Raw genomic sequence first — 15,956 nt, 5'->3', positions numbered from 1 at the left:
CACCCCCTCCCCGCCTCTGCCCTCCGCCGGCCCGGCCCTGCCCTGCGCGCCCCCAGGCCAAGCGCGCCTCCGGGCGAGTCCCTAGGAGCGTGGCCCAATGGATCGCTCCGGGCCCGCCCCCTCGCGCGCTGATTGGCCGCCGCCGCGCTGGCCTCGCCTTATTAGCAAGTTCTCTGGAGAGCGGCGGCCGGACCCGGAGCGGGCTAGTGCTCCCGGGAACTCGGCCTGCGCGGCGGCGGTGATCGGGAGCCAGGCCCAGCGCGCCGGAGCGGGCCTGCTGGGGAGGGGCGGGAGGCGCTCGCGGGAGGGTCCGCCCAGCCAGGGCCCCCGGCGCTCCTAGAGGCCGGCCGCTCTCCCAGCCCGCCCGAAGCCCATGCCCGGCGGCTGGCCTGTGCTGCGGCAGGAGGGGGGCCCGGCTCTGCATGGCCCCGGCTGCTGACATGACTTCTTTGCCACTCGGTGTCAAAGTGGAGGACTCCGCCTTCGGCAAGCCGGCGGGGGGAGGCTCGGGCCAGGCCCCCAGCGCCGCCGCGGCCACGGCGGCCGCCATGGGCGCGGACGAGGAGGGGGCCAAGCCCAAAGTGTCCCCTTCGCTCCTGCCCTTCAGCGTGGAGGCGCTCATGGCCGACCACAGGAAGCCGGGGGCCAAGGAGAGCTCCCTGGCGGCCTCCGAGAGCGCTCAGGCAGCGGGTGGCTTGGCTCAGCCCCTGGGCGTCCCGCCCGGGTCGCTGGGCGCCCCGGACGCGCCCTCTTCGCCGCGACGGCTCGGCCATTTCTCGGTGGGAGGACTCCTTAAGCTGCCAGAAGATGCGCTCGTCAAAGCCGAGAGCCCCGAGAAGCCCGAGAGGACCCCGTGGATGCAAAGCCCCCGATTCTCCCCGCCGCCAGCCAGTGAGTAGCCAGAACCCAGGCGCCGAGGGAGGGGCCGGGCGGGTGCGGGCCTGCGGCGTCTTCGTACCTGGAGCCGGTGTTAGGGAGTCGTGGGCTGCAAGGCCGGGTTTTGCGCTTACCTCCACTCCCACCCAGGAAGAAGGTTCCAGACCTCCTCGCCTTGGCCAGAGACGCTGCGGGTGGGAGTTAACGGACAGGACACCGATGTCTGGGCACCCTGTCCTCCTGTCCCCACCAAACGACCCCAGAGTCCATGATCCCTCATCTGATCCCAAACTCTGTTTCCTCGCCGTCACCCCAGCGGATGAATGTGTGTGGTGCGGACATCTTTCCTGCACGCAGAGTTTCACTTTCTGGCAGTAGGACCTGGTGTCCCCTAGCCCCCCATCCCTTGCAAGTACCTCTTTGCCTAGAGGTTCCGAAGCTCCAACAGAATTCCACCTCCCCCCGCCCTTCGAGTTTGAGGCAGATAGTTAGTGCTTTGGGTAGATGGATGATTCAGGGGTGGGGACCTTCAGGTTTCAGTTGAGGGGGCGGGACACCAAGTCAGTTAGGTGAAGGCGCCCTCGCTAATCCTGTCGGAACCTCGGACTGGGCCATTAAAGCGGACTCCAGGTGCCCACGGCGCTTTCGGGCTGTGGTTTCAATGCCTCACGGCCCCCTGGCTGCTCTACTCAGAGAACACGCTCGGAGATATTTCAGGAGCACGGGAAATTCCCAAGTTTTCCTCGTTTCCTCCGATTATTTTGCTCGGCATAATAGCAGCCAGAATTCAATGGCGTGTTGCTGAGGAATGATTTTTATCTGGGGATTAAATGTCTTTGAAAGGCCAGTCCCTCCCTGAGCCTAATGGCCGGAGAAGGTGGCCCTGCGCTGGGTTGTCGCCGCCGAAGGGAGTGACGTTTCTCTCGGCGCCCGCCCCTCGGGCGGCCTGGCGGAAAGCGAGTCGGGGGCCAAGCGCTTCCCGGACTCCCGGTGGCCTCTGGCGGGGAAGAAGCGGGGTGTTGACACGAGATTTCGTTTGACTCACATCCTGGTGATCTGAGAGTCTAAAGGATCGGGTTTTCTTTGTTGGTTGTTGCTGATTTTTAAAGAAGTGTGAAAAAATGCATACTTAAGCAAAACCCGCATGGTGTAACATCCTCAGTTTGAATTCACTTTCTGCCAGGAAAACTGCTGCATAGGCAAAGTGTCCCTTCCAACGCTTAGGGCCTTGGGCCCCAAGATCCCAAAGTCAAAGTGATCCCGGCCGTCTTGGGAATAATTTGTTCCACGTTTCATCCAGGGACAGTGCCCAGCGGACCCCATCCCTGATCTGCACTGGTCCTGCGCTCTGGTGCTTCCTCACTGCCCACCCTTGAGGTTTATTTTGAAGGCAAAAGAAAAAGACAGCTGGGCATGTTGGTGTCTGCTGACTTGGCCACAGGTCAAGGGGCAAGGCGATCTCAACTCCCGCCCCCACCAACACACACACACACACGCACACACACACACAGATGTTTGAGTGGGGCCAGAGGGCCCTGGCGCCAGGGGTAAACGCAATCCAACAGAAGAGTGAAACAATCAAAAGAAAAAGCCCTTTAGAGTAAAGCAGCCCCAGGTTCTCGGCTCCCGATGACACTTTCTATTTCTAGAAGAGGTGGCCACAGCCCACCCGCCAAGAAGGTCTGCGCTGCTCCACCTCTGGTCTGCGGGAACTACCCCTAGAATCACTTAGGAGCCCAGCGTTCCAGGGGAAAATATAGAATTTGATCTGGATTCTATGCCACAGAACGGCCTAGCCCCGCACTGAAGCATTCCGTGGGTACTGATAAATGTTTGGCCAACGCGTGAAACTAAAGGTGGCCTTGGGCAGGGTGCAGGGCCCTCTTTCTGCATGTTTCATCACCTGTGTTAGCATCCACCTTTCCTCTGCGTGGCGGTGGGAGGAGGCCCGCCTTGAAGGCCTTCTGAAGTCGCAGGGCAGCTTTGCAAAGGCGCTTCCACCTCTTCCCAGCTGTTTGGGCCTTAGACGTGGACATCGGGCCTTCAACATGGGTATTTTTCTCCTGGAATCTTCGTTTCTTCATTTGCAAAAAGTAGACAGGAACGTCTTCCCTGTGGGATTGCAGTGGGAATTGGAGAAAGTATCTTTCAAGTGCCTTGCACAGTGCCGGGCACCGAGGCACTCTGCGACAATCCACATCTGCTGTTGTTTGGCTATTATTACTACTTCTTGGGCTGATTATCCTCCTGCACCTCTCTCTTAATCCCTTGCTTTTTTCTCTCTCTCGGCCCCAGGGCGGCTGAGCCCCCCAGCCTGCACCCTGCGCAAACACAAGACGAACCGTAAGCCACGGACGCCCTTTACCACCGCGCAGCTGCTGGCGCTGGAGCGCAAGTTCCGCCAGAAGCAGTACCTGTCCATCGCCGAGCGTGCGGAGTTCTCCAGCTCGCTCAGCCTCACCGAGACGCAGGTGAAGATATGGTTCCAGAACCGCCGCGCCAAGGCAAAGAGACTACAAGAGGCGGAGCTGGAGAAGCTGAAGATGGCCGCCAAGCCCATGCTGCCACCGGCTGCCTTCGGCCTCTCCTTCCCTCTCGGCGGCCCCGCAGCTGTAGCTGCCGCAGCGGGTGCCTCGCTTTACGGTGCCTCTGGCCCCTTCCAGCGCGCCGCGCTGCCCGTGGCGCCCGTGGGACTCTACACGGCCCATGTGGGCTACAGCATGTACCACCTGACATAGAGGGTCCCACGATCGCCCACCTGTGGGGCCAGCCGATTCCTCCAGCCCTGGTGCTGTACCCACGACGTGCTCCCCTGCTTGGCACCACCTGGCGCCTTCCCTTTAACCCCCACACTGCTCCAGTTTCACCTCTTTGCTCCCCGAGTTCACTCTCCGAAGTCTGATCCCTGCCAAAAAGTGGCTGGAAGGGTCCCTTAGCACTCTTCTAGAATTTAGACCTACGCTCTTGAGTTAAGGATGGGGAAACTGAGGGCAGAGAGGTTAAGAAATTTATCCAAGGTCCCCAGCAGAATTGGTGGTTGAACAGAACTAGAGGCCATACCTCCAGCATAGCTGTTCCCTGTCCTGACACCAAGCAGGAAAAGAGCAGAGAAATTGGTGTCTGATGATTTTGGAAATGAGAATAATCTGCAAAAAAAAAAAAAAAAAGAGCAAGCCAGGGAGATGAATCCTAGCTTCTTCCATTGGAAAACTTAAGTTCAACAACAAAACATTTGCTCTGGGGGGCAGGGAATATACAGATGATTGCAAAGGTAGGTTGAAGGGACCGCTCTCTTACCAGTACCAGAAACACAATTGTAAAATTTAAAAAAAAAAAAATCTCTTTCTATTTAACAGTACATTTGTGTGGCTCTCAAACATCCCTTTGGAAGGGATTGTGTGTACTATGTAATATACTGTATATTTGAAATTTTATTATCATTTATATTATAGCTATATTTGTTAAATAAATTAATTTTAAGCTACAAAAATTATCTTTACTGATTTAGTCTTTTATTTTAATTTTGCTTCTTGCCATGTCTTTATGTGTACAGTTGCTTTTCGGTTTGATGGTAGTTTTATGCCAGCAGCTTTGGAAGGTGACAACTGGGTATGCAGGGACAGAGGGGGGTGTCTTTTTGAACACATAGGACAGATCTGCGTTAGCAAAGTCAAGTGCAGAATTGAAGCAATTACCTAGGATAATTAGGCTCAATTTTCCAATTCACTTTAAGCTGAAATCGACACTCGCTCGGGCAACTCATAACCAACTCTTGCTTTCTTTCTCTCCTTTTAACCTGTCTGTGAAAACAAAGCAAATCGCCCAAATGGTTTGATGACTGTAGACAGCTAATCCAGACAATTCCCACCTCTGCAAATCTGTTTTTCCCACGGGAGGCCAGGTGGGGGATGGAAGCGATTGCTTTGCCTCTCTAAATTACCCCCAGTGTAGACGCGGTTTGTGGAACTAATTTTGAGCTGCCAGAATATAAGTGCCTTCTCACCCCCTTTTCTGGCCGCTAAAAGCACAACACAACATAAACTTTACAGAAAACCCAGGAGGACCACCTTGCACTCTGGCCTGGAAAGTCCTCTACAGGAGCCCTGTTTCCAAACGCTCACAAACTCGGTTTTTCTTTTACACAGTGGGTTAAGATCAGTCTTCTAGGAGAGTATATTTGCACACGCGCCAAGTTTAGCTTTCCGGGGAATTCTGCAAGGACCCTGAATGCAGAAAATGACCCCCTGGAAAATAAAGCCTATTAAGCTCCAGCAACCGCTCTGTTCTCTTTCAAGTTCCTGCCGCGGCAGACCTGCGCACCCCTCTCCTGCCCCAGCCTCTGTCCTGCGGTGGCCCCCGCCTCCAAACCCCATGCAGGACAGCGCCTGACAGTCTGCAATAATCCATTAAGAGGGGAAGCCAGGGGCCTAAAGATGGTTCGAAACCTAGGTACCTGGCATTGGACTTGGGAAGTGGGGGAGCAGTTCCACAGATAGAGACCTTAAAAACAGAGTCCCAAGGGCAGCACGCGCGGTTTCTAGACCCAGGACCCTGAGGTCGGCCTAGGAATTTCCAGCGAACTCAGGGTTGGGCAGGTTCTGTGCGGGCGCCGGGCACATTCTGGGCATCCTGGGCCTCGGATCGTCCAGCCTCGGCAGCTCGGGCAAACGTTCTGTAATCCCTGGCCGGGGCTGCAGTATAAACTTGTTACAACCCCGCTCCTTAAGAAAGAAAAGCTTACTGTGGAGAGCAGTTTCCGCCATTGGGGAGCCCCGGAGCTGTTGCCTTTGCCCTGGGAGCTTCTACAAAACCACCAGAGCTCGGGTCTGGGCCTTTTCGTCCCCAAAAGGGGAGCTATGCCTAACAAGACCTCGGACTCCCATGTCCACGCAGCTCTCTAAAGGTGCTTGAGGGCCAAAGTGCTTCGCCGCGTTTCTTTTCTCTTTTCTCTATAAATTAAGCAATCCTCGAATGACGGCGCTCAGGACACCCGGCTCCGGCAAATCTGGGTTCCTTTCTGAAACACCCTAGAGACTTCCTCGTCGTGGGGTTAGCATTGAACTTGAAGTCAGAAGAGCCAGTGTGGTTCAGTGTGGCTCAAGCCCGCCACTTACTATGAAAAATCACACCATCTCTCTGCACCTCCGTTTTCTCGTCTGTGAAATGAGCCTTGGACTCGCCCCTCTACACTTCAGGATTTGGGGGAAGTGTCGACATGCCCCCGCGCGGGAGGGGGCACCCAGGAAATGCCGGGTGCATCTGAGTTTTCTTGGCTTACTGCGCGTCCGCAACACTGAAGTGTGTTTCCGCCCGTCCGTGATAGAGAAATGGCGGGGCAGGATCGGGTGTCTCCCCCGGTCCCGGCTCCAGGGCCTCCTGGCTGCTTGGAGTTTGGCAATTTAGAGTAGAGGCAAATTTAGAGCAACATAATTGCGGTAATGAGCAACGGCTCGAGCTCTGCAGACGCGTCGCGGCTCCAGTGAGGCGGTAGCTTCAGGCGAGGCGGGCACGCCTCCCCGCCCCCTCCCTGCGCCGCAGCCCGGGTGCAAGGGCCCGGCCGCCCAGGGACCCCGGCCGGCGCGCGCCTCCGCCTCTGGCTGCCGGCCTTGGATCGGGGCTTCCTTCCACTTCTGGGCCTCCTAATCTCCCCATTTTTGTTTCTGTTGGTCTAGCCTGTTGATTGCCCCCTTTTGTTTCCGCATTCCCTCTCTCAACAGGGTGTGCACACAGAAGGTGCTCGATAATTGTTTGCTAAATCGGAGCGGTGCGCTGGTGTGGGAAAAAAACCCAGAGTCACAGACAGCCGGGTCCGGCCGGAATTCGCGGCTGCGCTCCGGACACTGCTTCTCATCCACCCCAGCCCTTCGAACTCAGTTCTCTGGTCTATCAAGCGAGAGCGGAGTGCCCGGGAGTTTCCTGGGCCTGTTCCTTTACGGACCAATTTCCTTCTTTGGCCAGAAACATTGGATCTACCAGGCTGAGTGGCCACCTTCTGCGCTGGGAGGTAGTGATGGAGGAGTCTGCGCTTAGAGCCTACTGTGTGCCGGGAGTTCCCGCTCACGCTGACTCCCAGCAAGCCTAGGAGATTTTCACAGCGCAGAGGACTGCGGCTCAGAGAGGGGTCGCGGTTTTCCTAAGGTTACACAGTTAAAAGACGTTGCAGGAATTCCAACCCGGATTCCACTGGAGGATTTCCCTCTGGTTGACGGTCACCTGGTGCCTGAGCGCTCTCCCCGAAGTGCGAGTCTCGCTGGTAAACAGAGACCAGATTCCGGGCCCTAGTTCTGAATTTAACTCCTTGCGCCCTAACCACGTACAGTCACTGTCCCTTGAGGAATGAGAGGGGCGTCTCACTGGCCCTGCACTCTGTGCAAGCGTTTTGATTTTGTTGGGGAGGAGATGCAAGCTTCATTTTGCAAATTCAGCTTCTGGCCACGCAGTCACGACCAAAGCGGTCCGTGGCGTGGAAGCGGGGCAGAAATGAGGTTACCTGGCGGAGAGGGACCTGGGGCGCCTCGAGTTTTGAGCATAGGTCCGCGGGGCCTGGGCGGTTGGGGGCCGGGAGGCGGGGTGGGGCTGGAGGCCTTGTGCTAAGAGCGCCTTGTTTTAGGGTTCCTTTCTGAGATCGCTGAACCCGGGGCCGAAGGCCCAGATTGCGCAGGAGGCCCAGCGAAGACAGTTACTGGTGAGGCAGGGGCCACGAGTGCGAATTCTACTGCTGCCCCCTCCCTAGTGACCCCAAGGCCCGGAGGCGAGCCCAGCTCGGTCCAGGCCTGCGCCCCGCGCCCCGCGCCCCGCGCCCCGCGCCCCGCCTGGAGCCCTCGCGGGCACAATAGGAAGCGGCGAGGAGAGGCCGCGGCCGCCTTTCAAATCGGCGGCTGGCGCCGGCCTGGCCGGGCCCCCGGGGCCGCGCGGCCTCCAAGGCTCCGTCCCGCCCTCCCAGCAGCTCACAGTGCCCCACGGTGGAACATTCCCCGGCCCCGACGCCGGATGCTCTGGGAAGCCCCCGACCCCCAAGTGCCATCACCAAGTGCCCACTCTCCAGAGCACCCCCAGCCCCCCACTCCAGACTTGTGTGGAAAATTTTCCGCTCCACTCAACAGCTCCCACGCCTGCGGGGCACCCCGCCCCCTTCCCAGGCCTAGGGGGGCCCTGCCTCCACTCCGCCTGCCTCCCCCACAGCGCCCTCCCGCGGTCCTCAGCCCACAGCCCACTCTTTCAGCGCCTGCTCACTGTAGCTCTGACACCAGACACTGGCCTTGGCTCCCTGCGTGACAAGCAGAGCCTCAAGTGCACGTCATCCACATGACATACCAACACACGCTGAAACAGACACACATGACACAAACACATGTATAACCCACATGCAGACACCAACACACACTATGCACACATACAAATCAACACACATCACCCACCGCACACACCCAGCACATACACACAAGGCTGATACACACACAACACATAAATCAACATGTACCAGCAACACACACAGCCACACACAACCAACATATGCTAGTCACAAAACCAACACACACCCAACACCCACAGCCCTAGCTATAGAGGCAACAGTGCACACTTAGATCCACTCGTTAACATCTCTACAGGGGTTCTGGTGACACAGACACACATTTATTGGGGGAAAAAGGGGAGGGAGACCCTAGAGACAGACAGAGATGGGAGAGAGAAATCAAGGAAAGGAGTGGGAAGCTCAACCCAGCTAGTGAGATGCACAACTCAGAGCATAAGGCAAAAGGCGGTCCAGCTCTGGGTGGTCTGCTATGCTGACACCAGAGGGTAAGCCTAGAGTCTGGCTTCACGCACGTGGGATCAATCCCTGGACACAGAACTTTTTCTGGGAGGCCTGGAGAATTGCCCGAGGGAACGCTGGGAGCCCCTCGAAGAACAGCCAGTGACTGCAGCTATCCTTTCTCCTCCTGAGGCTCCTCCTCTGGGACTGCCTCCGGCCCCACCTGGTCCTGCACACCCCTTCTCCCACCTAGGCAGAGGGTTTCCGAAGGCCTTGATCAGACCGAACACCCTGCTCATTCTCCATGGCCCCAGGCGCATGGATCTGGAGTGCCCATCCCACCTCCCCTGGATAGAGAAGGCGGTACTTCAAGAAGCAGTGGCAGACCACCGTTAGAACGGTGTCCAGTCGCGGGCCTGGAGTCAGATCATCTACTTATAAATCCTGGTTTTGGTACTTACTGTGTGACTTTGGGCAAGTTCCTTAACTTCCCTGAGCCTCACTTTTTCCATACAAAGTGTGGAATCGTCACAATTGCTTCTATTGTTAAAGGAATAAAATAAAATGCTTGGCACTACCAGCAACTAACATTGATTATGAGTTCTGCCCTTAGATCAATTTCAAAAGCGGGGAGGTTATGTCTGTACCTTCCTGGAAACTTCCAAAGAGTCAAGACCGGCCAGTGACTCAGACATGGGGCTCAAATCTAGGTTTTCCCCCTCTGGATGTTGGAATCTGCCCCTAATGCCAGGCTTGCAGGGGCTAGCGCACCGGAGCGGTGCATAAAGATCTGCCTTTGTGTATGTGTGTGTGGCAGGGGGTGTAGTTAAAAGAGAATTCAAAGGCCCGCCCTCAATTTAGGGTCTGATTAGGGGCAAACGGAAGGGTTTCCGATCCTTAATTCTGAGTTGGGCTGGGCAGCAGCCCTACATGGCGGCTTTTGTTGCACACTTCACAGGCGAGGAGACCTTGGTGGGAACCGAGCCGCGGCTGTGGGACCTCAGGGGTTGCTTTCTCCTCCAGCAGCTGGGTGCAAATTTTGATGACGCATGGGGCCGGCTGGACAATGCGTGCGTGCGCCCGCCTGGCGCAACAGCCCGGAGTTTGCGGAGTTTAGGGAGCGAGAGGAGAATCCTCAAGATCCCAAAGCCTCCCCTTCGCGAGACCACTCCTAGCTTCACCCGCCCGGCGCTTTCTCTACCCCATGCGGCGCCCTATTTGTTGCCTTTAGAAGAGCCGCCCCAAGGGCGGGCAGGACTCGGGAGCTTTGAGTCGCTGTTTCTCTGACGATGCTGCTTTTAAAAAGATACCCCTTTTTCCTCTCTTGGTGACTCCCATGCTCCCCCCTCTCTCCCCCCTCCCTCCCGCCCCGTGGCAGCAGGGGCTTCTCCACCGGAGAAATGTCTACATCGGCTAAAAGGGAATGTTTGTGGCAGACTGATACCTTGGGTGGGGCCCCCCCACTTCTCGCATTTTCCGAGACTCAAGCTCCATCTCTGTTAAATGGGCACAATCATGACCCCTGGTAGGTCCTGAAAGATTGGAAGGGAAAGGGCTCTCCACGGGTTGTTCCATCACTTGCGTTCCCAGTTTGATGACGGTGGTGACGTTATCTCAGTTATTCCGCCTAGGGTGACCGCAGCTGACATGTGTAAGCGCTTGCATGTGGATCAGAACCCTTGGAATCTAAGTTTTCCACGCTGATTATGCCAACGAATCCTCACTACCAGGTGAGCACGTGCCATTGTGACTGGTTTCATAGACTGAAGCATAGAGAGTTGAATGACTCAGACAAGATCACACAGCTAGTGAGCGAGAAACAGCGCTTCCAACCCAGACAGCCGTTGCTGGGTGCCACCATCTGGCCCCCATAAATCTCAGTTTCCTGGTCCTCGGAATGGGATCACTTCCGGGCTGATGCCGCGGAAACTGTGGGTGACTCCAAAGGCAGCGCGCTGTTAGAATTCCCGGTGACAAGGGGAGCGCCAATGAGAGCCCGGAGCAAAGAGGCAGGATGGTGCCCTGAGCGCTCTTCGCTGGCGGGTTCTTCTGCCGGCAGCGCGTCTGGAAGTCCTTATGCTCCAGTCCTCCGAGGGTGTGTGTGGGCGAGGGGAGGTCATCAGAGTGGAAGCGGAGTCCTTCCACTTGTCCTTGGAAAGTGCCAGGAAGGGTGGAATATCATTTTCTGTGCGCCACTCTGAACCCGGAATTAACACACCTTCACCTATTTTATTCTACTTATGACACAGGCACTCTTATCCATCTGTTTCAAGTGAGAAAACCGAGGCACAGAAAGGGGATGTGACTTGCCAAAGGTTACACAGTGTCTAAGTCCCGGGCTGCTATTTCCCACCAACCTCTGCCGCTGCCTCTGCCATGAATGCATCCAACAGCCAAGCAGACATCGGGGAAGCCGGCGCCCAGGGCAGACCCGGTTTCTGTACTTGGCAGAATTCCCCTTCGGCCATGGTCAGGTTTGTCTCTCTGTAGGTGCTGGCTACATCCCTGAACCCACATTGCACTGGGAGAAAATGCTCTAAGTGTCGCCTGAGGGATGTTCCATTGTCACCAATGGGCCAACATCCTTTACGGATGAGATACTGAGGCTCAAAAGGGTTTCGCGATTTGGCCGAGGTCTGGCAGAAAGTCTGGACAGAACCAGCATCCCCGATTTTAGTCCAGCTTTCTTAAATTAATTCATTCGGCGGCGTTGAACAAGACCACCACTAACAGACACGAATTTGGGTAGAGCTGAATGCTTCTAACGTGAAAAGTAACGAGACGGGGGCAGGAAGCACAGTCAGAGCTTCTTTTTGGCGGAGCAGTCAAGGCAGGCCTCTCAGCAGAGGCGACTTGTGGGTTGAGACGTGAAGGGTGAGGAGGGGTCGGAGTGTGAAGAAGGAATCTCCCATTGGGAGGGGACTGGCAAGTGCAAAAGCCCCAGGGAGAGCTGAGGTCTGCGCGGCTGGACCTGGCCTTAGGCGAATTTGGAGCAGACTTAAGCGTTTTGTGAAGCTCCGGAGGCCACCAGAGGAGAAAGATGGGGCGGGGTAGAAGGGGCCGCGGGTCCCAGTTGGAGAGAGAGGTGTCAATGGCCGAAACCAGGGGTGGTCGCTTGAGTTGTGCCTCGTCCTCGGTGATTCCCCTCCTTTCCTGTGATTCCCCGACCCCAAATCCGAGAGGGTTCCCGAAGAAACTTCGCAGTCTTGCAGGGTGAAGCATCCACGGGATCCACGCATGTTTCTCTTCCTTCCAGAGCTCACCCGGATTCCTCAAGGCCCAGCTGCGGGCCGGGAGTCCCCGAACTCTGCTTGGCCAGCCCGGGGCCAGCTCAGCCTCAGTTGTGGGGCGGAGTCCATCGCGGACACCTCCCTCCCCACACCCCAGGGCAACCGCAGCTCCCAACTTCTGGCTTTCCCCTCCCTCTGACACCCTCCTCGGCTCCCGCGGCCCAGCTGCGCGCCAGCTGTGCGAGCCTGCTCGGCCTGCGCTACCGGAACGCAGTCATCCTCCAGGCCCTGCCCCGCACCCATTTCTCGGCCCAGGAAACTGAGGTCTGGAAACCTATGAAGGGAGAGACTGCTCCGTATTGCTCGAGGAGGTGCAGAGCCAGACCCTGTGCTCAACGTTCCCGCTTGCGTAGTGCCATTTAATCTGCCCAAGAGCCGGGCGACTTAGGGAGGAATATTATCCCATTGCACACAGAGGCACGAAGGTACCTGCCCAGGGTCTCAGCTAGACCCACTTCCAACCCAGGAAGCCAAGCGAGCAACCCGGGGAGCAAAATGTAAGAACTTTCAGGGTTGTGCAAGTGCGGGGTGCCTGGAGAGAAGGGAAAAGGGATGAACTATCCAGAGAGGAAGGCACCCCTGCCCCCGACGTCTCTGAATAATTGTCTCAATTCTGCTTCCGTGGTGTCTGTTGTGCCCATTTAACAGAAGCAGAACAAGGGTCCCAGAGTCTTCTCTGTTTTTGCAATCAGCCCCTCGCCGCCGCCACCGGCACCTGGGATTTTATTCACATTTCGATTCCTGCCCGAGGAATTTATGCCAGTGCCCAGTATGGCACCGCGTGGGGATTCGAGCGCCCATCCCCCAGTGAGCCTGAGTTTGTGGAAGCTCCCCCCGCCCTCCCCGCCCCTCCCCCCTCCACCCAGGCACGTCTGCCTTAACCCACGCCAAGGCTTCTAAAGGAAAACATTGCCGTTGTTCTTTTTCACGGACGGGTCAACTGTGGACCCGTCCAGAGATGTCAAGCCACGTGCTCAAGGTCTCCAAGCAGTTTTTGGGTGAGCCCTCAGGGAATCAGAACTCTCAACCCAGACCCCGGCTTTCCCTGCGCCCTCGGGGGCCTCAAGGGGAGCCGCGAGAGGCGGGGTCGCAGCGGGAACTTCGGGGCGGGGATGCAAGGAGGCCCTGGGACCAGTTTGCTCTGAGTGCTTCTGCCCCGGACTCCTCCTCGGAGAGGCGGGGCCTTTGGGCAGCCGAATCCGAAGCTCCTCCCAGCGGGAAATCCGGTAGCTCCCGTCCAAGGGAAGGGCCAGCGGACCACCTGGCCCAGGAAACTCCACCGGCTTCACGGGTGGGGAGTAGGGGCAGGTGCACCGCAGGAGCTCGGTATACAGAGCCGTACCTGTGCCACGTCCTCAATTTCCAGGAGGAGAGCCCTGGATTCCCTGACAGCCAGGCTGGGGGAGGCAGGGCAAGCAGGTGGAGACCCCTGAGAGGACTTCTTCTTGCCCCCCGTTTTTTCCCCTTATGATCTCTCTTTTCTCTTATTTCATTTTAATACGATTACTGTAATTTCTTATGTTAAAAGGTGTACCGTGGGCAGTGGTTCCCAGAACACTGGCTCATTCAACCACTCCTCTATGTGCAGGGTAGGAGTGAGGTGCTGACGCCCCTGCTGTGCTGGGACACGGTCCCTGTCCCTCAGCAGCTCAGGATCCAAGTGGAAACTGCTGGCACTAAGAAGGAATGGAAAAATAACTCTACCAAGCCAGGTAGCATATACAACAGAGCAATGAGATAGTGATTGAGGTTGTGGGGGCGGTTCCCAAAGAGGGGACATGGGGGACATTTGAACGGGATAAAGGAAGTTCAGGCCAAGGGACCAGCAATTGCAAAGTCCCCCGAGTCACTGAGTGGGCAGAATTGTGAGGCTGTGACCACGCTTCAGCCTTCAGATGACCCTGGCGTGATTTGCCTCTCTGAAAGGCATCCCTGCTGTTCATCTGAATTCACAGAACTTGTCTCCTCTGGCCTTCATCATCTAGCAGGGAACAGGGATGGGTTCTCACTGTGCCCATTTTACAGATAAGGGAACTGAGGCTCTGTGACTTGTCCATGAGTAAGGAGGTAAATCTGGGATAAGAAAGCAGGCCTCGGTCATTCCAGGACACCCAGCTGACTCCAGTCAAACAGGTTTAGGAGAGTGCTTAGGTCTCTGCCTGCATCTCGCCACCATCTTCATTCCAGGAGGGACAGGGCAAGTGGTTTGGATGAGCTGCAAGAAACGTTCCAGAGCATGGAGGGCACAGCATCACCGTCTTGCTGAGAGAGGCCCCTGGAGGAGATCAGGAGCTGTTGGTCTCTGAAGTGCATTGATCTCTAGGGGGGTCTTTCTTTTCCCTGTGTATCATCTGCCCTTCCTGGGTGGGATTCCAAAGATGTCTGAGAGAAAGCGCCTGCCACTGGGGTCCATCCACAGCCAGGTGGGACCAGCGTGCACCCGGACAGGCTGACCAGGATTGAGTGGGGTCTCTGAAGTCATTTACCTGAATGAACCCCTGACCACTGCCTGGGGAGTGGCAGGGCCCAGTCTGGTTTCATTCCCCCATGTTGGGCTGGCTTCGTGGGCATGGGGCCTGCACTCAAGGGTGCCACGCTTGGGGTGTGGTGTGGCTGTCACTATCTTGAAGTTCTTAGTGATTTTTATCTTTGAATTTATGTGTTATAAGTGACGTGTGGTGGGACAATGGGGCATGTTCTGGGCACTTGGACCTGCCTCCAATGCCTCCCTGGGACAGTTCTTGGCTGCCTGCTTTTCACTCCCTGGGAAGCCAGGCCCTGCCCAGCCTCCAGCTCCCTGCCCTGCTGTGACTGCCACTGCTTTCCACCTGGCAGGGGCCTGGGTGCCAGTGCAAGGAGAGTCAGGGCTCAATGTTCACATCCCCAGCATCACCAGGTGACACATGGTGGGCAATGACTGTCCTTGCCCTGTGCTAGCAGTGACATATGTTTCGTGGGCAATGTGGGTAAGGGGGCGCCTTTCACCCAGCCCTGGTTCAGGTACTCAGCACATCCAAGCACTGAAATTGCAGTGCCCTTGGAGGTTACCTATCTGCCATGGTTTGGGGCAGTGGTCTAAGGGAAGAGGAGGTAGATGCTTGACTTAACTTCTCCACCCTGGGTCCAATTTGTCAGCTGATGGGAAAGAGAGCTAAGAATGAGAGCCATGCCAAGTGTGCTCACATGCCAAGTCACTGTTGGGGACCTCTAGTTGCCTGCAATGATCAGCCCTCACTTGCTAATATCCCTGAGGACACATGAGGGAGTGTGGCATTAAACAGGAAATTAACAACAACAAAATCATGACAGGTCAAGAGCAAGACCACAAAGAAAGGAAAAAGCTTTGCCTGAGAATACCTTTAGCAACGCTTTCCCCCTACTTTAGAAAAGAGGCCCTGTGTTTTCCTATTGCACTGGACCCTACAAATTATATAGCTGAACCTGCCCCCATGTACTGGGTGTCTTGACCTGGTCAGCAGGGCTGAGCTACAAGAGGTCTGCGTACAGGCAAGAGCTGCCTCGCAGCCAATAAACATGTCTTCATAAAATAGGACGCCCCTCTTCCATGGGACCCTAGCTTTACAAGGAGACACTCTTGGCAGCACGCCAGCAGGAACTGCCACCCGGTCAGGGCTGACATATCTGCAGCAGGGACTCCGGAAGTCCCAGGCTCTGAATCAGAGAGCTGGCAGGGCATGAAGACAGCCATGGGTACACGTCCTGAGGGGCCCCCGGAGGGCACTGAGGTTGAGAGGAGTTGGTGAAAATCCCAGCATCACACAGGGAGGTGGAGCAGAGCGGGATAGGGCACTCACGTGGTCTAGTCCAATTTCAGCCTCTTGCTTCACAAATCTACCCAGAGAAGGGACCCCACCTCCACCCCTCGCCAGTTCCTTCTGAAGTCATTGAGGGAGGAAATCATCTTCTAGCTGGAAGGGATTCGCAAATCCCCCAACTTGAAGCGTTCAAGCACCTCTTTATTTGCACCTTTTCCAAGATCACATGGGGTCCCTCTGTAGCTCCCGGCATTAACTCTTTTG

At 56.5% G+C, this 15,956-nt stretch overlaps 1 protein-coding gene across 1 annotated transcript; it reads left to right on the top strand.

Annotated features, from left to right (window-relative positions):
• Window positions 1–422: 422 nt before the first annotated feature.
• Window positions 423–4,369, top strand: MSX1 (msh homeobox 1). The gene is made up of 2 exons (XM_012466987.2): window positions 423–891; window positions 3,172–4,369. Exons 1-2 carry the CDS (start codon window positions 423–425, stop codon window positions 3,612–3,614), a joined length of 912 nt encoding a protein of 303 aa, XP_012322410.2. The 3' UTR covers window positions 3,615–4,369.
• Window positions 4,370–15,956: the final 11,587 nt, after the last annotated feature.

The sequence above is a fragment of the Aotus nancymaae genome, unplaced genomic scaffold (genome assembly GCF_030222135.1).
Source record: "Aotus nancymaae isolate 86718 unplaced genomic scaffold, 86718_ANA_hifiasm-v0.15.2.pri h1tg000006l, whole genome shotgun sequence".
NCBI lineage: Eukaryota > Metazoa > Chordata > Mammalia > Primates > Aotidae > Aotus > Aotus nancymaae.
The sequence above is the reverse complement of the archived record's forward strand: the minus strand, read 5'-3'. Positions and strand labels throughout refer to the sequence as shown.

What these genes read in the sequence shown, in the direction of transcription:
- MSX1 (XM_012466987.2), top strand. Translation starts at nt 423, where the DNA reads ATGGCCCCGGCTGCTGACATGACTTCTTTGCCACTCGGTGTCAAAGTG. An exon ending in ATTCTCCCCGCCGCCAGCCA is followed by an intron (nt 892 to 3,171) that starts GTGAGTAGCCAG and finishes TCTCGGCCCCAG; the next exon opens with GGCGGCTGAGCCCCCCAGCC.